General features: G+C 42.1%; 2 protein-coding genes and 1 long non-coding RNA gene across 4 annotated transcripts in view; 1 reads left to right on the top strand and 2 right to left on the bottom strand.

Moving 5' to 3' along the window:
* LOC118495137 overlaps positions 1-23,956 on the bottom strand; it is a 470,232-nt gene that overhangs the window by 135,891 nt on the left and 310,385 nt on the right. The window lies entirely within an intron of this gene.
* Positions 1-23,956, top strand: part of LOC116034886 (NLR family CARD domain-containing protein 3-like) — a 972,843-nt gene that overhangs the window by 643,745 nt on the left and 305,142 nt on the right. The gene's annotated exons all lie outside the window — the stretch shown is intronic.
* On the bottom strand, positions 15,242-22,705 carry LOC116043645 (zinc finger protein 239-like). Of its 2 annotated transcripts, XM_036001654.1 has the most exons (4): positions 22,333-22,698; positions 22,169-22,278; positions 21,870-22,038; positions 15,242-16,302 (listed from the first exon to the last, which is right to left on the bottom strand). In XM_036001654.1, exons 3-4 carry the CDS (start codon positions 21,978-21,980, stop codon positions 15,433-15,435), a joined length of 981 nt encoding a protein of 326 aa, XP_035857547.1. In that variant the 5' UTR covers positions 21,981-22,038; positions 22,169-22,278; positions 22,333-22,698; the 3' UTR covers positions 15,242-15,432. The 2 variants fall into 2 exon arrangements, with proteins under 2 accessions (XP_035857547.1, XP_035857548.1); XM_036001655.1 differs by lacking the exon at positions 21,870-22,038 and having other exon boundaries at positions 22,169-22,705.

Here is a 23,956-nt window from a genome sequence, read left to right as displayed (position 1 = left end):
TACATGTTTGATAGTACTGGAACAATTCAATAAATATAAATAAGTCTAATTATAATAATAAAAATAAATGTAAGTTTATCTAGAATCACATATACTATCAAATAACATGAGATAATAATATATAATGAGCTAAAAATGTTAGATAAAAGTTAAGTACTGAAATATATAAATTTATATTTTATATATATATATATATATATATATATATATATTAATAAAAGCTAACATTATATAAGTAGGAGCTAATCATAAGTGCACAAGTTGCGTTATAGCATCAGGATTCCTTATTGCCAGCTGAAGACATGAAAGGGGAGAGAGAGGGGGGATGACATGCAGCAAAGGGCTGCAGGTCAGAGTCGAACCAGCGGCCCTCTGCGTCGAGGAGTAAATCTCTATATATGGGGGCCTGATGTACAAACTGAGATATCCGGGAAACACAAAACTAGCTAAAGGAATCTGGCTTTTAACAGAACGATCAATTCATTGGTTAACCAAGACAATAATCAGCAGGTTGGTCATTCAGCCAACCTGTAACATCTTCAGAGCAGAACTTATACTAACGCAGTACTTTGATAGTGTGTATTGGTACTTTTACTGCAGTACAGAAATAAACATTAGAGACTTCAGATTCTTTCATGAGTTGTGTGTTTCAAATATGAATAATAAGTGAGTGTCAGTAATATTAAATGAGTCATTAATTGTCCTCACACTAACAGATAACCTTCAGTCCTGTCTCACTTTGTCAGCAGAGCTACATTTGATTTCTCAAATATTTATTTTGAATCACCTCCATAATTGTTAGCATGGTTACCTCCTGTTGTTGGAAAGCTGGTGATCCTAAACACGGTGGCTAACAGCTAACTGGAAGGGTTAACCCTAACACACCCCTAACCCTAAACTTAACACCCCTAACGCCTAGAGTTAGAGTTAACACCCCTGACTCTAACTCTAACCAAACTTAACTCTTCAACGCATTTTACAGTTTGATGAAACTATCAGAACAGAAATCAGCTGAAATCTCAAAAAAAAGTTTGACTTACCAAAAGTTTAACCTGGAGGAAATATCTGCGTCACAACACAGGATGAAGTGAAGTACCAGAGAGAGACTTTGAACTTTAATGTCCCTTATCAAGAAACCTGATGAGGACACACCTATACACACACACACACACACACACACACACACACACACACACACACACACACACATCCAAAGTGCAACATTACAATTAGTGAGAAAAGGCTGAACATTAACACTCTTCATCACAGGCAGATAAGTTTAAACATATGAAGATGGTTGACAGAAACATGGGGCGTTTCTCAATCTGTGTCCTTCTATTGACTTGTGTTCTTGTGTCCCTGTGAAACGTCATCTTGTGTTGCCAAAGTACTGTCCCAATACACAAGTTCGCATTTCACCAAGAACAGTTAAGATTCCCGGAAATGTTCTTGACACGCCCATTTTACAGAGGATGCATTGGTTGGTAACTAGTATGAACTTCGCAGCACCCGTATCCCAACATTCATTTCGGCATTCAGTGAGGGTCGGGTTTCCGGTACATAGACAGACAAAAAACGGGACAATTTTAACAATTTTCGCCATCTTATTCATCACTAAATTCACTTCTGAGAACGTTTTAGGCGAGAAATGAACGATTTAGATTTCGAATATAGGCAGTCTTGCGTAAATCTTTGCCAAATTGACAATTTGCTCCAAAGTTTTCTGAGTTTTCGGAGTTCCCTGAAGTGAGGCGACAGCCAGCTTGCGCCTGCCGGGACCGCTAGCTCGTCGCTCGGACAGTCACGCTCTGACACCCCGCTGTAAGCCGGAGGTCTTTTAGACTGGTCCCGTAAATAAGAGGCTTTAATTTCGCCGTTGACTGATCGTTTGTTTAAATATCACAACACATGTCCATCATAAGATTAACGGGAACCTGTGGTTAACTGCCTTTTCAGAGTTAAACTCCACAAGCACACACACGCACACGCACACACACACACACAATGCAGCTTCACAGACACACACACACACACACACACACACACAGTGCAGCAGGTAGAGGCAGGGGAGAGACCCACTTCTCTTTGGGAAACTTGTTTAAATGATGCCATTTTTTGGTGTATTTGTTTTCTGATTTATTAAAAGTTGAGTTTCAGTCTGTATGATAAATCAACAGTTGTACATAAAGTGGTAACATGCTATGACATGTTATGTAGACTAAAGGGGAGACACCAACCTTTATAATTTGAATTGCTAATTTCCATCTGTTGTCCCTGGGCATATACAGTGCACTACGATAATATAGAAATGATAATTCCACATAACACTAATAGGAACACATAGGGCACACCAGTGCATAGGCCTTTTTAATTTAACTGACTTAAACTAATACACTAATAATAGTAGGGATCGCGTTCCACCCTTTTGAATAAGTAAGGGGTGTTTGAGCTAAACCATAAACAATAAAATCAATACGTTTTATTTTTCAATAATATTGCAATAGTTGTAGTAGCATTATGAGGTTTTCTTGTCTGGAGATTGTTTTAATATAAAGTGGTTATATTGTTGTGGTTTTTATTTCTAGCTGTTATTTTGGAGCCCTGCAGGTAGCCTCTGTGCTGGGGGTGCAGAGCAATAACAGGAAGAATGCATCGTCTCAAACTCTTAACAGAGTTTTCTGTGCTTGTGAACTTGCGAGTTCATTGTTCCAAGAACAACCAGCAAGAACGTTCTCCCCAAGAACACAAGTCTGTTCTTTGCATTCTTGAAATTGAGAAACACCCGATATCTAGGGCAGAGGGGAAGTGGCATAAGGGAAGTGGAACTGATGACTTTAGCTGATAATACTTCTGTACTTTTACTTTGATAGACTAAATACTAGGGCCGGGACTCGATTAAAAAAATTAATCTAATTAATTAGAGGCTTTGTAATTAATTAATCGAAATTAATTGCATTTTAATCGGTCGGGCTAACGTCCACGCTAACTCCTATGTGTTTTGCGTTGAGGTGATATTTGAGGCTCGATGTGCTGCGGTGATACGCAAATTCCTTGTTGCATAGCTTGCACACAACCATGCTCTTGTCGACGCTTCTATCCTTTCGTTTTTTAAAACAAAATTTCCCATCCACGGGGCCAAGCAGAGCGGTCTCGTCAGCTTCTTCGTTCATGTTCACTGTGGTTTGTTGTTGTCGGAAGTCAAAAACGCTAGTTGGTTCTCCAGTATAATCGGTCCGTCGAAACTCATTCATTGAAAAACGTTCCGCGGTGCAAAAATAAGTGTGGTTAAAATTATGTTATTTATTTTTTGCGTAATTAATTAATGCGTTAAAGTCCCGTAATTAATTAATCTTAATTAACGCGTTAAAGTCCCGGCCCTACTAAATACATTTATCTGATAATATGTGTGTACTTTTAACTCAGTAGGCCTAATATCTTCAAAGTAGAACTTTAACTTGTACTAACGCAGTAGGCTTTGACAGTGTGTATTGGTACATTTACTGCTGTACAGAATAAACATTAGAGACTTCAGACTCTTTCATGAGTTGTGTGTTCCGAATATAAATAATAAGTGAGTTTCAGTAATGTCTCATCTGAAATAAAGTTTCACATAAGTCATTTCTCGTCCTCACACTAACAGATCACCTCCAGTCCTGTCTCACTTTGTCAGCAGAGCTACATTTGATTTCTCAAATATTGATTTGGAAACAGCTCCATTATGCTTATATATACACAGTATATTTACTGTAGGTAAGAGGTTTTTCATTGATTTTTGTTTACCTCAAAACTTGTATAAAATAAAAAATGCTTTAACAGCATATCTGACTGAGAGGCTGCAGAGAACTACAGTAAAACACTATATTATTCCAGTAATAGTAAGGGAAGCAGCCTAAAAATGTCACTTGCTGGATGGGACTGATCAGCAGCAATTTTAGCTGCCCTCCTCCTGACTCTAGCCTCATTCAGTTCACTGATTGACAGCTGCCTTTGTCCAGTCAGCCTCTCTGCTGTGCGCACAATGCGCTGCAGTCTGTTCTTCGCCTGGGCCGATGCTGATGCAAACCATACAGAGATGGATGTTGACAGAAGGCTTTCCACAGTGGCTCTGTAAAACCTAGACCGAACAGAGCTGGAAACGTTCAGTTTGGTTAACTGCCTTAGGAAAAACATTCCACTGTGAGCCCTCTTAATAATAGAGGAACTGTTTTCCTCCCATTTCAGGTTGTTTGTGATGATAGTGCCTAAGAATTTAAATGACTCCACCTCCTTCACAACAGAGCTCTTGATGGTTAGGGGTGAGAGAGAGGAGGGGGATCTGCGGTAGTCTCTCACCATTTCCACTGTCTTTTGTTGGTTAAGCTCCAGATTGTTATTGTCACACCATCCAACCAAATGAGACACTTCCTGTCTATAAGCAGACTCGTCATTGTCCTTAATAAGGCCGACCAAGGTGGTATCGTCTGCAAATTTAATCAACTTGATGGAACTGCTGTTGGAAGTGCAATCATTGGTGTACAGTGAGTAGAGAAATGGTGACAGCACACACCCCTGAGGTGCTCCAATGTTGGTGTACTGGGGATCAGACATGTGCTGGCCAAGCCGCACCTGCTGTTGTCTATTGCTGAAGAAATCCATTATCCAGCGGCAGATAGAGGGTTCCACCCCCATCAGTGACAGCTTCCACCGTAGCCGCTCGGGTAGGATGGTGTTAAAGGCGGCACTGAAATCCACAAACAGCATCCTTACATAGGAGCCAGGAGAGTCTAGGTGGTCCAGAGCATAATGCAGGCCTAAGTTAACTGCATCACCCACTGAGCAGTTTGCCCTGTAAGCAAACTGCAGTGGATCAAGATGGGGAGCTGTGATGGGTTTAAGATGAAACAAAACCAACCGCTCAAGACATTTCATGACCACTGATGTAAGGGCCACCAGTCTGTAGTCATTCAGGCCCACAGCGCTGTTCTTCTTCGGTACTGGAATAATGGTTGATGACTTAAAACAAGCCGGAACCTTGCATAAGACAATCGACTGATTAAAAATGTCTGTAAAAACTGGAGCGAGCTGACTGGCGCAGTGCTTCGGGGTGGCAGGCGAGATCCCATCGGGGCCAGCTGCTTTCCTTACATTCTGCCGGCTAAATAGTCGGTGCACGTCCTTCTCCTCAATATCAAAGGGGGTTTGGTTTTGAGAGGTAGTGTTCTCCCCCTCCCTGAATGGGACTCCATGATTATGAGGCAGTGTGGGAATGACACCCAGATCCCACCTGGAAGGGGAAGGGGAGGGGGAAGGGCAAGGAGATCTCTCAAATCTGGTATAAAATACATTAAAATCATTGGCCAGTTTAGCAGATGGGGTGGCTTGTTGTATTTTATTTTTTATAACCTGTCAAGTTCTTCAATGACCTCCAGGCTGAAGAGGAGTCATTAGTGCCAAATTGTCCCTCCATCCTCACTTTGTAGGCAGCTTTTGCTTTCCTAATGGCTTCATTATTATTATTATATTATTATTAATTTCTGCTTGTAGGTGGGGACCATCTGAATTAAACAGTGATCAGAGTTCCCTAGGGGGGCATGGGGAAGTGAACGATATGCTGCTTTGTGAACAGAATAAAAATGATCCAGTACGTTTCCTCCACGAGTCGGACAGCTGATTAGTTGTTTATATTTGGACAGATCGTATTTCAGATGGCAAGCATTGAAGTCACCCATAACGAGAAGCACAGAGTTAGGGTGCTTATTCTCAATGTTTATGATAAGCTCCGTTAGGGCGTACTGCGAGGTGGAATATACACACATGCCAATATAACAGAGGCAAACTCTCTAGGAGCATAGAAGGGCTTGCAGTCCATGGCAATGAACTCCAACAAAGGGCAGCAGTGCTTGTGTAATACTGAAACGTCAGTGCACCAGTTTGAATTAACGTAACAACACAGACCGCCACCTGATGACTTCCCACTCAGTCTTTTGTCGCGGTCGGCTCTGATTATGTTAAATCCAGGTAATTCCACAGCTGAATCCGGACAGTCCGCATTCAGCCAGGTCTCGGTGAAGACAAAAGCCGCATTGCTCCTGAAATCACTGTTGGTCCGTAACAGCAGATTAAGCTCGTCAATTTTGTTACTGAGGGAGCGCACATTAGAAAGGCAGACAGCAGGGAGAGAAACCCGATATACCCGCTTCCTCCACCTGTAGAAAGCCCCAGCTCTCTTCCCTCTGGCTCGGCTGAGTCGATTGACTCTTACCGCTGACTTGATAATATCGTCCGCAGAAACCAGGAATTCAGGGATCAAGCTGGAAGGCATTGTGCCCATAATGTTCATAAGCATATCCCGATTGTAGCTAAGCCGCATATTACAAAAACAGCGAACGACCAAACAAACAAACAAACAAACAAACACTCAGCACTGAAAAGCCGCAGCTGCCCTGCATAGTGGGAGGCACTACACCACCACATTCACCACACGCCGTGGTACCGCTCCCTCACTTTTGGATGAGAGAGGTAGAGATGTGAGCGTATGGCTTCTGTTAGTGTCTTCAGTGGTTCCCAAAGCCCAAGATGACGTCCTTAAAATGTCTTGTAGAAAATATTCACATTTAAGATGCTGCAATCAGAGAATCTTTTCTTTTTTTCATGAAGAAATGACTTAAAGCGATGAATCAATAATCAGTGTTGTAGAATTTAAAGCTATGTAAGTTGAGCCAGTGGTACCCAGGTGTCTTCAGGTCAGTGTCCAACATCACCTCAGAACCTTTCCAGGTTCACCATCAGCATACCGTCTGTCTTTCAGCAGCTGCAGGGATCAGCTGATGGGGAAATCAAACGCCCCTCGCTCACAACCAATACAAAGAAGTCGTAAAAACCTCCAAATTAAAACAATAACAGCATCTTTCTCCTGACTGCAGCTCGCAAATAAAAATACATTTAAATATCTACTCACATTTGTCGACGGGTCTCTAGAGCACAGGCGGCGTCCGACCTGTGTGACCTCATGTTGCAGTGGATTGTGGGATACGCTTCATGCTGGAAGCTGCACTTTATATTCTAGCTGGAAGGAAATCAAAGTGAGGGAACGAGGGAAGATGTTAAACCATATTCACACCAGAGTCAACCACACTTTCACTCTCCTGCTGACACTGGCATTTACTACACTACCGTCTTCCTTTCATCCTTCCTTGCTTCCTTCTCTCCCTTACCTTCTTTCCCTACCTCCTTAACATACTTCCTTTCTTACGACCTCTTTCCTTCTTTCCCTTTTTCCTTCCCTCCTTATTCATTCTTCCTCTTCTGTCCTTTCCTCCTTACATTCTTACTTTAAAACTTATATAAAGTCTAGAACTGCAAAGATGATACAATTAGTTGTCATTTATACATTTAATCAACTATTTAGTTAATCCATTCATCAGTTTGAGTCATTTTTGATGTAAAAACAGGTCAACTTGTGTGATGTCAGCTTGTTAAATGTGTCATCATTGCTCCCACCACTAGGGGCATCTGACCACAATGTGGTTTACCTCCGGCCTATATATCAGAGACTCCTGCAGAGGGAGAAGCCCCAAGAACGCTCAGTTAAATATGGAACAATGACAGCATTATGGCCCTGCAGGGTTGTTTTGATTGTACAAACTGGGACATTTTTAAATGCCCTGACATAAATGAACAGGTAGAAACAATATCTGACTACATACATTTTTGTGTAGACACAGTCATACCCATAAAAACCACTAAAATATTTCCAAACGACAAGCCCTGGATCTCCAATAAATTAAAGCATCTTATAATTGAAAAGAAAAAAGCACACTGGAATCAGGATGACACGGCCAAAAGGGACATACAGAGACAGATTAAAAGACAAATACAGCTGGATAAGTACAGTTACAGACAGAAGATTGAGGCAACCATGGTGTCAGGCAACTCCCGTGAGGCATGGCAGGGGATCAAGACCATGACCAATGTCCCACACAAGGGCAGAGGGAAACCTTCCCTGAACCTGCCTGGAGGTGAGGGACTGGAAAGGGCAAACCAGCTAAACAGCTTTTTTTGTCGCTTTGAGAGCGGCAGCGATGCTGCGGCTGGCATCGTGCTGCCCCCTCCACCCTCTGCATCTGTCCTAAACATCTGTGCAGAACAGTTAGCCCCTGTGTTCACTGACATTTTTACCTCCTCTCTTAACCTCTGTAAAGTCCCTAACCTGTGGAAATCATCTACAATTGTACCCGTGCCAAAACTGCCAAGACCCACAGAGTCCAATGACTTCCGACCAATAGCGCTGCCATCACTGGTCATGAAGTGCCTGGAGCGTCTGGTAAAGAGGTACATTGTATCCCAAACCCACCATCTTATGGACCCCCTACAATTCGCTTATCAAGCCTCCAGTGGGGTGGATGATGCAATTCTGACATTAATGCACCTTTTACACACTCATCTTGAGAAACCAAAGACTCATGCCAATATTCTATTTGTGGACTTCTCATCTGCTTTTAACACCATGCAACCTAAGATTCTTGCAGACATTTTAGCCAGTGAATTCTATCTTGATACAGGTATTATTATTGGATCATGAACTTTCTTACCAGTAGAGTCCAGCGGGTCAGAGTGGGCTCATCTCTGTCTGATTCCATGACAACATCCACAGGCTCTCCACAAGGATGTGTTCTATCTCCTTTACTATTTATTCTATACACAAATTCATGCACTAGCACTTTACAAAACAGGCACTTTATTAAATATGCTGATGACACAGCTCTAGTGAGTCTGCTACAGGATGGGGAGGTAGATCATGGGCCAGTTTTAGACTCCTTTTTAGAATGGTGCAATAAGTCACACTTCATTTTAAATACCAATAAGACCAAAGAAATGTCCATAGATTTTAGAAAGTCACAGCAATCCACCGACACTTGTATCAATGGTGGGGCCATTCAGGTTGTTACAAACTACAAATACCTTGGCATTGTACTGGACAACAAGCTGAAATGGGACTCTTGGACTGATCTTTTGCAAACTAAGACACAGCAAAGAATGTACTTTTTAAAGAAACTGCTTATTTTAAATGTCAATAACAAAATGCTCCAAATGTTTCATACTGCTTTTATTGAAAGTGTTCTAACTTGCTGTATTATCTGCTGGTTCAGAAATGCCACTGAGTCTCAGAAAAAGACAATCAGAAAAACAGTTTTAACTGCCAGCAAGTTACTTGGGATAACACTACCGAGCATTGAACACATTTACAAAGACTGGTGAGAAAGGCCAATAACATTGTATGTGACTACCCACACCCCCTGGCATCTCATTTTAAACTACTGCCATCTATGCGTCGTTTCTGCCTACCCCTTCTGACCAAGAACAGATCCAAATTCTCTTTCATACCACAAGCCATAAAAGCCTTAAATCATTCAAAATAAGCTAGTCGTCCAGCTGGCCTGATCATACCCAAGGGTGTATAGTGTATTGTAGTGTGTGATGTATATTCTTCATGTCATGCCTGTCGGTGTCTGATGTATGGACTATTTGTTTGTATCATATGTCTGATGTCTTGTCATAAAGTGCCTTGCGATAGTGCCGCAAACCCAAATGCTCCATGGGGACAATACAGTTATCTACTACTACTAGATTAAAGTAGCATGTTCATGCACAACACTGATGAGCAAGTTGACCAAAAGTATGAAAGAGACCAACAGGTTCTCTTCCAAGTGAACTAGAGTTCGGTTCACTTCAGGTGAGAACTAGACTGGGTAAACCCAGCCTGATCTGACGGCAATTTGATTTCACCCTGTTCAATCTGAAAAGATTGAGCTTGGTCTGGTGATAGTCAGACTAGTTAAGAAAGCGATCTGACCCAAACACAGGAAGTGGACCAAAAACAGAGCATTTACTAGTCTGCAGTTTACACCTTTCACACAGTTTACAGACTTAAATATCTGTTTTAATGGATGATAACTTTCAGATCCATATGTAATGCGTGTGCAGGTTAGTTCCTCCAGCAAATGGGAATGCCTGAAATTCTCTTTTTTTCAATTTACAGCGTTAAAATGCATTAGTTTTTTCTAGCGAGTCAGCTTCCAGTAATATTACAGTTAGCTCCAAACAGTGGCCTAGGTTTTAACAGACACTCTGCTCCAACTCCTCTTTAACACAACTAAAGACATTTAATGATACAGCCAATGTAACAGATTGGAAAGGTTTGTTAATTTCTAAATAGATCTAGATTTAGATTCCCGGGCCACACCAACACAGCGAGAATGACACAAGAAGTATATAAAAAAAATAGTATTTTATTCTTCTAAAAGTTAAAGTTTAAAACAACAATATTAAAATGACAATCTCCTCAAAACCCAGAGAGACAATAAAACCATGGATCGTCCAATGTTCTGTCCCAGGGTGAAACAATACCTGAGTCCAGTCCAGCCTGGAGTCAGCTCCGTGTTTCCCCTGTCGCCGGCACAGAATGTCTTGCTTCAGCGGGGCTTCGAATAACCTATTCCAATCCAGAGATCCGGGACCAGGAATTCCGTGGTGCCGTTCTGCTTCTGTCAGTGGAGAAATGTAAAATCAATGGGTAGCCTGCTCGTAGCCCGGCAACTTTAAAACAGTCTCGGATGACTAGAGTGACGACTTTCCTTTCCTGTACTTCATGTGGGCTCATCAACAATACTGCCGTATCCGCTGCTCTGCTGTCGGCCCCTGGATCTGGCACCTTCACAGAAATTAACAACTAAAACGACTCCTTTACCTCAAATGCTAAAAGCATACACACACATCAGTGTGGGAGAAAAGGAGCACTTCCCTTTAGTCGGGGTTTTGTGAGCGTTGACACTGCAGAGTCTGGGAGTCGGCTCCACCAGGGAACAGGAGATCCAGTCAGCAACAACGCCGAGGGAAAAGAAGATCAGCAAGCCAGTCCAGCTGCAGCACACGGCCCGTCCATCCATTCAGAACGTTGTCCCCCCCAGTCCGCTACGGCACGTCCATCCGTCCAGAGCGTTGTTCCCCCCCAGTCCGCTACGGCACGTTGTCCCCCGGTAAGAGATCTAGCCTCCTTTTATTGGGAGTGGTCTGATCAGCTGGCCAATTGACCTCTCGCCGGCCCCTCCCCCAAAACAGCCATTGTCCAATTACACGTCATACCAACCTTTACTATGTGAGCAGGTCCGACAAAATTGACTCCAAGCAAGATGGTGAAGCGGTGCGCCCACGGCGTTTGTAAATCGGACACTAGATACCAGAGGTGGGACAAAGTCATTGTTATGCAAGTCACAAGTAAGTCTCAAGTCTTTGCCCTCGAGTCCCGAGTCAAGTCGAGTCAAAGATGAGGCAAGTCCCGAGTCGAGTCAGAAGTCAAAGCCAACAAGTCTCAAGTCGAGTCCAAAGTCCTACCATTTTAGTTTCGAGTCATTTCAAGTCATTTCAGTTTCAGCGTATGCAATATTAAGAATATTTTCACTGCTTCAAAAGTCATAAGAAAGCCCTTTCTCTCAAGAAACTGAAGTCATATGCTTTATAGCAGTGGTTCAAAGTGGGGACGGGGACCCCTGGGCGCCGCGAGGGGGTGCTAGGGGGGCCATGGCAAGTTGGCATGAAAAGTATAGCAAAACAAAATAATTGAATAAATTAAATAACTAAAGTAAACCAAATTAAACCAAAAATAAGCTAAACAATATTCCCATTAGTTAAGAACTGCACTATAATAATCTATTGCATCTCTGAACATTACTACTGTAATCGTTATTATTTTATTTTATTACATGGCTTGGTTGAATTCCAATGTAGAATGCGGTCTGTTATTTCTTGATAACAGACCGTTGCCATGAAAAACAGAGCGTTGCTATGGACGCAGTTCGGTTTAGCGGAAGCAATACAATAGTTTTTAAATCAATAAACTCCTTTTTAAATCAATATTTTGTGTCAAAGTATTTATTTGGTAGGTAGCCATGTAATAAGCGGGATAATGTATAGCGAGGCGGTAGTTATAGCGAATACAACCCCTGATATGAAAAGGGAAGGCTAATGGTGGATCTACTGTGACTGTGTTATGGTAACGTTACTTTAAAACGGACGTTGACATGATGTTGGCGAGGTTTTCCATCTGAGTGTGCTACACTTATGTACCTCATATAATCAAGGTTCAAAAATCCCTATTTTTGTAAGCATGAACCAGCAAGGGAGACGTGCGTTTACTGTGTCATTGATACAGTAAATATGCAGCAGCTAGTAAGTTACGGTACATACATCCGATAAGGTGCTTAGCATTCGTTCAAAACTTACCTTTCTTTGTGCAACTTCAGGTGTCGAACAAAGTTGGACGTTGTGGCAGCTCCGTCTGTAATCTTGTAACCCGCATGTTTTGCAAATTGCAACTCTTTTTTTGTCGACTACCTCGTAATTTTTATAACCAAACGAAACTATCTTCGGTATCATTTTGCCAACTGGCTCGTTGTTGCTTGTGCTTCATTGGCTGTCTTGCAATGTGCCTGCTTAGATGCTGTCGAATCAAAACAACGTGGGACTACAGTGATTGGATGTCGTGCAGGCAGCGTGCGTGCTCTCTGCATGCATACAGGTGGTGCACATTTTTTTTTCCACAGATGCAGATATACTGAGAGCGGCGCGGCCGTGTGAACATTTTCTTCCCCAGTTTTCATGGGAATTAGCAAGTCTTCTCGAGTCAAAAGGTGCAAGTCCAAGTGAAGTCACGAGTCATTGATGTTAAAGTCCAAGTCGAGTTGCAAGTCTTTGTACATTTTGTCGAGTCGAGTCTGAAGTCATCAAATTCATGACTCGAGTCTGACTCGAGTCCAAGTCACATGACTCGAGTCCACAACTCTGCTAGATACCCAGAGAGATTGTCTGGAGGAGTTGTGTTCTTTCCATTCCCAAAGCCGAAAACACAACGTGAGTGGTGCCTACAATGGATACAACAGTGTGGACGGTCCCACTCACAGTTAAATGTGTCAAACATTACGAAGCATAAATACGTCTGCTCAAAGGTAAGGCTAACAGCTAACTAGTTACCGTGTTGTCTAGATCTTCTAACTAGAGGCAAGAACAAGAATTGGACCAAAGTTATGATTACCATGGATATCATTGCCAGAATGTTAACTACTCTCTAAGCTAAGTTTAACGAGCCCTTTAGCTTTAGCCAACATTAGTTAACATGTTAGCTAACGCTAGCTACATTGCTAGCTGCTGTCGTGTTGGGTCTTTGAGCTCCCCAACTTTATTTTTCGTCAGTTTACAACAAAGTCGAACATAGCGCCCCAACAAGCAACTTTAAATAATTTTGTTTTTATCTTTCATGTAGTATTTTATGAACAGAAAACCTACCCCTGAGTTCCCCAATCCCGCATTTGAGGTACAGGTCATGGGGTTTCTCATATTTTGCTTGAGACTGGTAAGCATTAGCCTCGATAGTAGTCGTGTCTCCTTCATTGCGTATTTTTATATTTTGAATATATCCCTCCACTGCATACTGTAACCCCTTTTGATCTGGAGGATATCGCGGAGGTATTGCTCCAGAAAAGGTCACTGACACGCACGGGTATACCTCTTCCCGTCATGGCAATCTGTCGCGCTGGTCGTGTTTGACCATTTGTTTGTCAGACGTAGCAACAGTAACTAAGGGGTGCGGGGCTCGGCGAAAGGCTAATTAGATCGCTGATGTGAGTGGGGTTCTACAGGTGTGTCAATTAGTGTTTGTTGCAGTTCGTGAAAGAGGGAAAACAATACTATCCAGTGTCCACAAAAAAATATAATAAATTAAATCCACAGCAAACAATATAGAAAAACCACAGCAAACAATATAGAAAAAAACACAGCAAACAATATAGAAAAACCACAGCAAACAATAGTTTTAAGGCAAAAATCAATCAATAACTGATGTTAAAAATATTACAACTTAACCCCCGAATCGTACCGAGCCCACCAAACTATAGAGGAGCAACAAAAGCAATGAGCGCAGATATTTCATACAATTCTAGTATTATTCATATTTTAAAGACATTCATATTCAGCTTTTCAGAAAACCTTTAAAGGTCCCATGACATGGTGCTTTTTGGATGCTTTTATATAGACCTTAGTGGTCCCCTAATACTGTATCTGAAGTCTCTTTTATATAGACATTAGTGGTCCCCTAATACTGTATCTGAAGTCTCTTTATAAAGGCCTTAGTGGTCCCCTAATACTGTATCTGAAGTCTCTTTATATAGACCTTAGTGGTCCTCTAATACTGTATCTGAAGTCTCTTTATATAGACCTTAGTGGTCCCCTAATACTGTATCTGAAGTCTCTTTATATAGACCTTAGTGGTCCCCTAATACTGTATCTGAAGTCTCTTTATATAGACCTTAGTGGTCCCCTAATACTGTATCTGAAGTCTCTTTTATATAGACCTTAGTGGTCCCCTAATACTGTATCTGAAGTCTCTTATATAGACCTTAGTGGTCCCCTAATACTGTATCTGAAGTCTCTTTCCTGAAATTCAGCCTTGGTGCAGAATTACAGCCACTAGAGCCAGTCACACAATGAGCTTTCCTTATGTGCCATTTCTGTGTCTGTAGCTATTGAGGAGGAGAGAGGGGGGGGCAAGGTGGAGGGTGGGGGTGTGGCCTTGACCAACTGCCACTTTGCTCGTTTGAAAGCCATGATGTCTCTCTCTCTCTCTCTCTTATGGGTGGGCCAAATTCTCTGGGCGGACAAAGCAGAGAAAGGGGAGGTAACCTTGCTCCTTATGACCTCATAAGGAGGAGATTCCAGATCGGCCCATCTGAGCTTTCATTTTCTCAAAGGCAGAGCAGGATACCCAGGGCTCGGTTTACACCTATCACCATTTCTAGCCACTGGGGGACCATAGGCAGGCTGGGGGAACTCATATTAATGTTAAAAAACCTCACAAAGGGAAATTTTCATGCCATGGGACCTTTAAATATTCCACTTTTGTATCATACATGTTTGGTGTTATTTAAAATGTTAAAGAAATGTAAACTAATTAATACTATTCCAACTTTTCCAAATATTCTTACTGCTTCACCTTTCACATTAAAGCCAGCAATCTAGTTAAACTTTAGCAATTTAGCTTTTCAGCATTCACAAGCATTTTCTGCAGGAAATGCATTTTGTAGTTACTTTTCAGATTAGTTTTTATCCTTCCTTCATGTTTGTGCATACTTGCATACTTCTTTGTTGCAGCATTAGTTAAAAAGCGTTAGCAGTTGAAACCAGAACTCAGAATATTTTATTACAGGAAAAGGTTTTGAGTGGAATAAATCCCTTCAAAGGGAGGGAGTGTAATGTGTAGTCATAGCCAGGATAACATACATGCTGTTCAGAAGATAAAGTTACTGCTGGTCAGCCTTCAATGTGGAGAGAAGATCAGAAAATAACAACACAGCTATCAGGGCATGAGGAGGAGGCAGGAGGACACAGCTTGGCTCTGAAACATGTTCACAACACGGCAGTGTGAATGAGCTGGTGTCTTTTAAGGTGACTACTCTGAGAAAAAGTTTTACCACATTGTTCACACCAGTACGGCTTCTCTCCAGTGTGAATACGTCGGTGGATTTTTAAATGTTCAATCCTAGAAAAGATTTTCCCACATAGATCACAGCTGTGAGGTTTATCTCCAGTATGAATGCGTTGATGTGTTTTAAGGTGGCAACTCTGAGAAAACGTTTCCCCACATTGTTCACAGCAGTACGGCTTCTCTTCAGTGTGAACACGCTGGTGAGATTTAAGGCTACCGCTGTGAGAAAAGGTTTTACCACATAGATCACAGCTGTAAGGCTTCTCTCCAGTGTGAATGCGTCGGTGGCTTTCTAGGCTACCACTCTGAGAAAATGTTTCCCCACATTGTTTACACCAGTACGGCTTCTCTCCAGTGTGAATGCGCTGGTGAGATTGAAGGTGACTGCTCTGAGAAAAGGTTTTACCACATAGATCACAGCAGTAAGGCTTCTCTCCAGTGTGAATGCGCTGGTGACATTTAAGGCCACTAATATGAGAAAAAGTTTTCCCACATAGATCACAGCTGTAAGGCTTTGCTCCAGTGTGAATGCGTCGGTGGATTTCTAGGTGATCACTCCTAGAAAATGTTGTACCACATAGATCACAGCTGTAAGGCTTCTCTCCAGTGTGAATGCGTTGATGTTTTTTTAGGGTACTCTGTCGTGTGAAAGCTGCCCCACATTGATCACAGCTGTGTAGATTGTCTCCAGTGTGAACTCTCTGATGAATCTTTAAATATCCAGATGTTGTGAAGGATTTGTCACAGTGTTGACAGTGGTGACGTTTGGGTCCCTCTCCTCCTCTCCGTTTCTATAGCAACAGACAGAGAGAGAGAGAGAGAGAGTTAGTGAACAACCTTATTCAACCCTGGACTTGCTCTCACTCACAATAATAATAAACATACAATAATTTATTAGCCTGGATGCCAGCCAAACTTAGCCCCGCCCACGACATTTGAGGTCAGGAAGTTCGGTCTGGACTTGATCCATTGTGGAGTAATTATGCTCGAACAAGAGCTGTTCGGACCAATCAGGGCAGGGCTGATGAGGGACAGGTGATCAACAGTAACGGAATCAACCACGTCACCAAAGACATGTTTACAAGAAAGGTGGCTACCGCTGGAGAATTTATTCTAACGATCCGTCGTCATTGCGTCAGCTCGACATAAGCCAGCTGATGGTGTCGCTGCGACTCAGCTGTTCAAGTAGCAGAGGCTGGTTTTAGAACGTAAGAGACGTCTCCTGTTTCAACAGAGAAGTCAGCTGGTAAAGTCAGCTACAAACTATAGAAATAAAATGTTCAATAATCCATTTTATTTTTATGTTACAAACAGCTGTACGAAATGGCACAGTTTTAGACTGAGCCTCAACGACCGCCTGAAAGCACGGTAACTTTATATGGTGGAGAGAGATTTCTGTCATTCAAACAACTCTGAGTTGTAGTTTAAAACCTTTACAGCCAATTTAATAAAATTAAGGGTTTAATTCGGTCTCGGGTCTATAAATACAGTTAATGGATACAGGCACGGAGAACTGAAGGCTCGGTTAGCAACCATTAGCTCTGATTAGCGGTTAGCTCCGGTTAGCTAGCTCCGTTATAAAGACATGAAGCGGAGGAGCCTGCCGCGGAGAGGGGTAACAACCAGACTCTGATAAATGATGTTCAGGGAGCTTTCACAGCAGCGTGGCCCTGTTGTTTCTACGGTTTTATTAGGACAGTTAATCCCATTGCAAGACCACCAGCAGCATGCTACTACTAACGATAGCCTCTCTGAGCAAGTGCAACGTTGATGCTGTCATGCATGCGGCACACAACTTTGTGAGGGGGAGGGGCTGGAGGCAGCTGGTCTGTCTGCACTGTAAAAAATTCACCGTTGCTTGGAAAGAAAATTGTATTCAGATTTTATCTACCTGGGCGGTGCACCCAAGTAGAACCAATGTATGGGAAACTCTGCTAACCTCAGTAGTGTGGACGTGAGGTGTAAACATAGCAAAAGATTTTCATTTAAAAAATGTTAAATAGTGTTAGGTAACCCCCCAGGCTTACAAAAATGTATTGTTGAGAATGGTACTGAACAACAGTTGAATTTATAAATCCAGGATAACCGATAAAGCGAGGCTTAACCTAGTCTGATCAGAGCATCCTGGTGTTCTGTGTTTCACGATGGGAGGAGAGACTAGGTCGAGTCAGGATGAGGAGGAGAGACTAGGTCGAGTCAGACTGAGGAGGAGAGACTAGGTCGAGTCAGGCTGAGGAGGAGAGACTAGGTCGAGTCAGGATGAGGAGGAGAGACTAGGTCGAGTCAGGATGAGGAGGAGAGACTAGGTCGAGTCAGACTGAGGAGGAGAGACTAGGTCGAGTCAGGATGAGGAGGAGAGACTAGGTCGAGTCAGGATGAGGAGGAGAGACTAGGTCGAGTCAGGATGAAGAGGAGAGACTAGGTGGAGTCAGGATGAGGAGGAGAGACTAGGTTGAGTCAGGATGAGGAGGAGAGACTAGGTGGAGTCAGGATGAGGAGGAGAGACTAGGTCGAGTCAGGATGAGGAGGAGAGACTAGGTCGAGTCAGGATGAGGAGGAGAGACTAGGTCGAGTCAGGATGAGGAGGAGAGACTAGGTCGAGTCAGGATGAGGAGGAGAGACTAGGTCGAGTCAGACTGAGGAGGAGAGACTAGGTCGAGTCAGACTGAGGAGGAGAGACTAGGTCGAGTCAGACTGAGGAGGAGAGACTAGGTGAGCAGGATGAGAGGAGAGACTAGGTCGAGTCAGACTGAGGAGGAGAGACTAGGTTGAGTCAGGCTGAGGAGGAGAGACTAGGTCGAGTCAGGATGAGGAGGAGAGACTAGGTCGAGTCAGGATGAGGAGGAGAGACTAGGTCGAGTCAGGCTTCTCTTCTGAGAAGAAACACGGCCACTGTAATGAAACAGCGAGAGAAAGCGTGGCAGATGATCACGGTAGTGTTAATTTTGTCACCAATTTTTAATTTAGTCTTAGTCTTAGTCTTGTGCCCAATATCCTTGTTAGTTTTAGTCATATTTAGTCATTCACATATCTTATTTTGTTAGTCAAGTTTTCGTCGACGCTTTCTCCTTTCTCCTTTTCTCCTCGGACCGCAAACCTCCTATGGCGCCATTTTAATGCTACAAAGCGATCACCCCCCGTTAGCATCCCATTGACTGCCATTCATTTTGACGTCACTTTGACAGAGAATAACTTTAAATCTGAAGAGTTTAAAGACTCTATTTGTCCATTGTTTATTTCTAAAGAAACACGACAATGTATAAAAGACTCCATTACCTTGTACCTCACGTTATGGCTCCGTAGCCATAACACAACGTTTTTGTAAAAATAGGCTAACAATTGTGTCATAACCACGGGACTTACTGTCTCATAGTAGAGGAATTACCGTATAGTACAGGAGAAGCTCTCAGGCAGTTTCGTCTCACATTAGCTGTTTAAGTTTAATTACTAATGTTAACTATCATTTTAGTGATCAATAATTAGCCTGTGTCTATGTTATCTCCTTACATATACCTACGCTCTCCGTCTCTGCAAGATTGGGAATGATTGAGATTTCTCTTGGCACAGCTACCAGAATACTTCCAACTTTCAGACAGGTTGCTCACATCACATTTACGTCGTCTCTCTCAGCTGGAGGCTGCGCAGTAACGCTCAGCGCTCACCGGAAAAGGTCTTCTAACGGCCTTCACTGGTCTCCGTCCAGAGACACGGGATCTGTTGGTCCATTCTTATATACAGTCTATGGGCTCAAGTTGAAGAAAATAATTCAAGATGGCGGACAACGCTTCAGGACATCGTATTTATGTATATATCTGATATGTTTGGCATTTAATCTCATATATTGTGTTACTTTTATTGAGAAATAAATACTTTTAAATCCAAAAACATCGTTCTTGTGACTTAACAATACCCCTGAAGTAACTTTTAAGACGTGGTTTAAGGTAGCACCGGAGAATTTCTGTTTACTGTTGCCAAGCAACCAGGGGTAGGCTAGGCACGCCCAGGAGTACCCACAAGCGAGTGCATGCCGCTCTCTTTTGTAGCTAATGTGACTGTAGGGTTACTTTTGGCCTCTAAAGTTTCCTTTCAGTCTCTGTTATTTCGTTGTCTCCCAGAGCAACACTCATTTTCTTACTTTTGTGTTCTTTCTGCTCCACTCTTTTTTCTTTTCTTTCGCTTCGTTTTATGGTTCTGCGGAGGCTCCACGCAGTTGATGTTTATACGTGCTCTCGTGTGTGCGTCGAGCATGTGGGTGTGTGTGGTAGAGCGAAGAAAAGGTGAGAGAGTGACGGCGATTTTCTTCGGAGCGAGTAGTGACCGTAGAGTGTTAGTGAGAGAAACTTAAGAGTCTCCTCTGTTCTTTCTGACCACGGTGGAAAATCTGGAGCAGGAGAAGTTAACCCTCTCCTTGATTTCATGTTGTTTATGGAGAAGGAGAACCAGGAAATGAGTCGGGGGAAATACAACGCTACCAAGTGATGTGTATTTTTCGAGAGGTGCATCAAAGAGTATAGACGTAACAAGAGGAGAAACTCAATGGAACTGCAGCTCCGCCATCTTGGACTGAATGTAACACAACGTTCTATTGAGTTTCTCCTCTTGTTGCTTCTATACTCTTTGGGTACATGTCAGGCGGGATGCAACGCAAACAAAATATCGCGTAATTATCGCGAGACTTTCGGTATAATATCGCGCAATGTGATATCGCGATAACGATATTGAGTCAATATATTGTGCACCCCTAGCCTTTTTTTAAATAACAAATTATTTCTGAGATTATTTCTGATAACCATTTCAGTCAAACAGTTATATAAAAATAAATTGTATAAAGTTATATAAATATAGAGCGTCTTCCTATTTTCACCAGTAAATTCCTGTTAAACGACAAAAACAACCACTGAATAGGAAAATGGTATTTTACAATAACAGTGAACGCAGCACGAGGCTGGCGAGGCGAGTTTGAAGTGAACGCAACATGTGTTGTTTTTCAGACAACGGCAGCTGCAGACTGTCGTACGTCCCCCTGTTGGAATCCTCTCCAGTGAAATACAGACAAACTTTACACCGTTTAGCTGTCAGCATTTTAACTGTTTAATCCAGCTGCTAGCTAACAGTAGGCTAACGTTACCTGCTGTCAGGTGTAGTGTTAACTAGCTAACGGTAGGCTAATGTTACTTGCTGCCAAGTACAGTGTTAACTAGCGTCCCGTGCAGCGATGTTTTGGTTGCCTCTAACGTCCGTTTAGGAGCATCACAGAGAAGCGCGGCATGTAAGTGGTGTAAGGTTCGGTCCGGTAGATAACGGTCGTTAAGGCACCGGTCAGTGCTGTATTAGCACCGGGTCTCGGTACCCAACCCTAGTAACAGCTGAATATTCTATCTAGCTAGGTCTGCACAATATATCGTAAACGTTGCGTTAACGTGAAACGGGTAAACCTCGTGGTGCATTCAAAGTTATTGTAAAATACCCTTTTCTCATCTGTTTTTGTCGTTTAACAGCAATTTACTGGTGAAATAAGATATTATTGTTATGTTATTATTACATTTTTAATAAATCATTTAAATTCCTCCCTTTTTTGCGCTGTATTCATATTCATTAAAGTGCCCATATAATGAAAAAAACACTTTTTCTGGGATTTGGGGTGTTATGTTGTGTCTCTGGTGCTTTCACACACATACAAACTTTGAAAAAAATCCATCCATGCTGTTTAGAGTGAGATACAGTTTCTGAATGTGTCCTGCCTTCAGTCTCTGGGTGAGCTGTTCAAAATCGGCACGGCTTGTGACGTCACAAGCCGAAACGAGCAGGCTAACCGCAACCATTAGCTCGTAGCGTTAGCATGCTAACGCTAATGCTAACGCTAGCATGCTAACGCTAGCATGCTACCTCGTTCTCAATAGCAAAGCACTGCTACAACACACACAAGTTCACCATAATCTACAAAAGAACTACTTCCATGTGCGCCCTCATTTAGAAGTCTCCCAGCTAATCCTGCCTTGTAACTGACTGAAGTTGTAGAAACAGCCTTTCTTTTACTGTCTATGGAGCTAGCTAGCTGACATGATCTACATCTGAGCTACTGGGCATGTGTAGTGCAATCAAAGATAGTACAGAAGAAGAAGAAGAAAAGAGTAGCTAAAACAGAGACCAGCTGAAAAGAGGATCTGCAGCAGTGAGAGAGAGCGGTGCAGTACAACAAAAATATGGTGTTTTTTGAAAATTAAACCATGTAAACCTATTCTGGTACAACCTTAACATACAATTATGAACCTGAAAATGAGCATAATATGGCTGCTTTAATATTGAGATTAGATTTCTGGGACTCTTCAGTCTGGAGTAACCTCTTTCCTTCACTCACCTCCTCCTTCTTCCTCTTGCTCCCTCGCTCCTCTGAGTCTCCCGAGGTCTCACTGACAACTTTCCTGTTTCCCTCCTTCTTCTTCTCCTCCTTCTCCTTGTGTTTCTGCATGTACTCGGTGATAAGGTCGAGGTCCAGGTTGTCTTGAGGCTCCCATGTGTTATCCTCACTGGAAAGGTGAGTGCAGACAGGATATATATATATATATATATATATATATATATATATATGACCAAGTACAAGTATTAATATTATATTTAGATAATAATAAATAAAAATAATAACCGACTCATACTTACTCTGAGAACCCCTTCCATTTCAGCAGAAACTCTACTCTTCCCTTCACCACTCTGCGATCCAAAACCTTCTCCACCACATACTCCTCCTCTTCCTCCTCTTCCTCCTCCTCCTCCTTCACTGCTGCAGCTGCAGGAGGTGCTGCAGGTTGCTCCTCCTCCTCGGCCTTCTTGCCCTTCTTTCCTGCTCCGGTCTCCAGCTTGACGTCAGCTGAGGGCTCCTTTGGTAGACCCAAGGGGGAAACATGCAGAGATAATGATACAAGGGTTAGAAGAACTAATGGGAGGTGGGAGAGAATTATAGTTCACCATGTTTTACTATATTCAAATGTTCTGTTTGAATGGAGAAAATGCAAGGGCTGATGAGGTGACCAATCCATAGGACTTCAGAGTGTGAAGTATCTCCTGCATTCAAACTGAAATAACTACTAAAATGTAAGCCACAAAAGTCATTAACTGGAGCTACAAGCTACATGCACAGTAGCCTCAATCAACGACAGTTCATTTACCAGAAAATCACCAGATGTTCCTCACCTTGCAGAACTCGGGAAACAACAACAAACTTTGAGCTAGCGAGCTACACGCTGAAAATGGCAAGTTTAGAAAAACGTTTTGAACGTGCAACAAGGCAGGCCTGGGGGCTGTTTCACAAAAGTAGAATTTATAAATCCAGGATAACTGATAAAGCCAGGCTTGACCTAGTCTAATCTGTGCAGCCTGGCTTGGTGCGTTTCACCAAGGCCGAGCCTGAAATCATTCGGATAGATGAGCGTTCACGCCTTTCCTTACCAGACCGTGAGGTTGATAACAGATTTCCTGATGCTAAAATGGAGAATAATCATTGTTCATCCTTTATACAGAGTGAGCAGCAGCTTCTCATGGAAGTAGTAGGATTAGGTTACTAATCTACTAGTACATTTGAACAAATTAACCGTTGTACTCTTTGCCTTAAAAGTGAGCAGAAGATAATGTTACTCAGGAAATTTACCATGAAGATCCATTTTCTACAACACTAGAATATGATGCATAAATATCTCTTTCACTCTGTTCCTCCCTCTCTCTCTCTCATGGGCTAAAATATAAATCAGCCTGCATTAAAATACAACAGGTACATGTTGCTGATCATTTAACTACTGTTATTATTTAAAGTTGTGACCATTGTTTTTTATAATTATTCATGTGACATTGTTACTGTTATATTGTTACTGTATGAAGACTGCTGTTCATATTGTTGTTAGAAGTTTGATGAATATATTACTGCAGTTGTTGAGATTATTAGAAAAGGCTGATAAAGTTGCCTAATGTGATTTAAATGAAGTCAGTTACTAAGTGCAATATATAAAGTGCTGCACATGTGTGTTTCTATACTAATGCACCGTAAATTATTTTAGTTGATTCATTTTTGTATTCTTTAACGACTATAATTTGGGAGGATTGTACATTTTTAAGAACATCCTAATAGTAAAATCCTCCCAAATTATAGTCTTAGTTCCCTGGACCAGTAACTATATAGTGTAGACCACTGTACCTTCATGTAACAACAGGGAGAGGACACCTCAATGGTTTTTGACCTTATATTTAGCTGGGGGGGAATAACTGATGAATATACTCTGTTACATTCATGTTTACAGTGTGCATTATATTTACCACTTAATTCTCTTTATAGTTTCTAGATTTTAGAGTCTGTTCTATGTCCATATATACGAGGGAGTAAATCATATAATATGTAGAAAAGGAAACTCGGCCTCTATAAAAAAAAAAAAAACACGTGAGAAAAAGCGTGACAGATAA

Source organism: Sander lucioperca, chromosome 5 (assembly GCF_008315115.2).
Source record: "Sander lucioperca isolate FBNREF2018 chromosome 5, SLUC_FBN_1.2, whole genome shotgun sequence".
Lineage (NCBI taxonomy): Eukaryota > Metazoa > Chordata > Actinopteri > Perciformes > Percidae > Sander > Sander lucioperca.
This window is presented reverse-complemented; position numbering and strand designations above follow the sequence as displayed.

Excerpts from the sequence above, each read along its gene's own strand:
- LOC116043645 (XM_036001654.1), bottom strand. The coding sequence starts at position 21,980 with ATGCAGAAACACAAGGAGAAGGAGGAGAAGAAGAAGGAGGGAAACAGG. Across the intron at positions 16,303-21,869 it reads GCAAGAGGAAGAAGGAGGAG|AAACGGAGAGGAGGAGAGGG; the intron begins GTGAGTGAAGGA and ends CTGTTGCTATAG.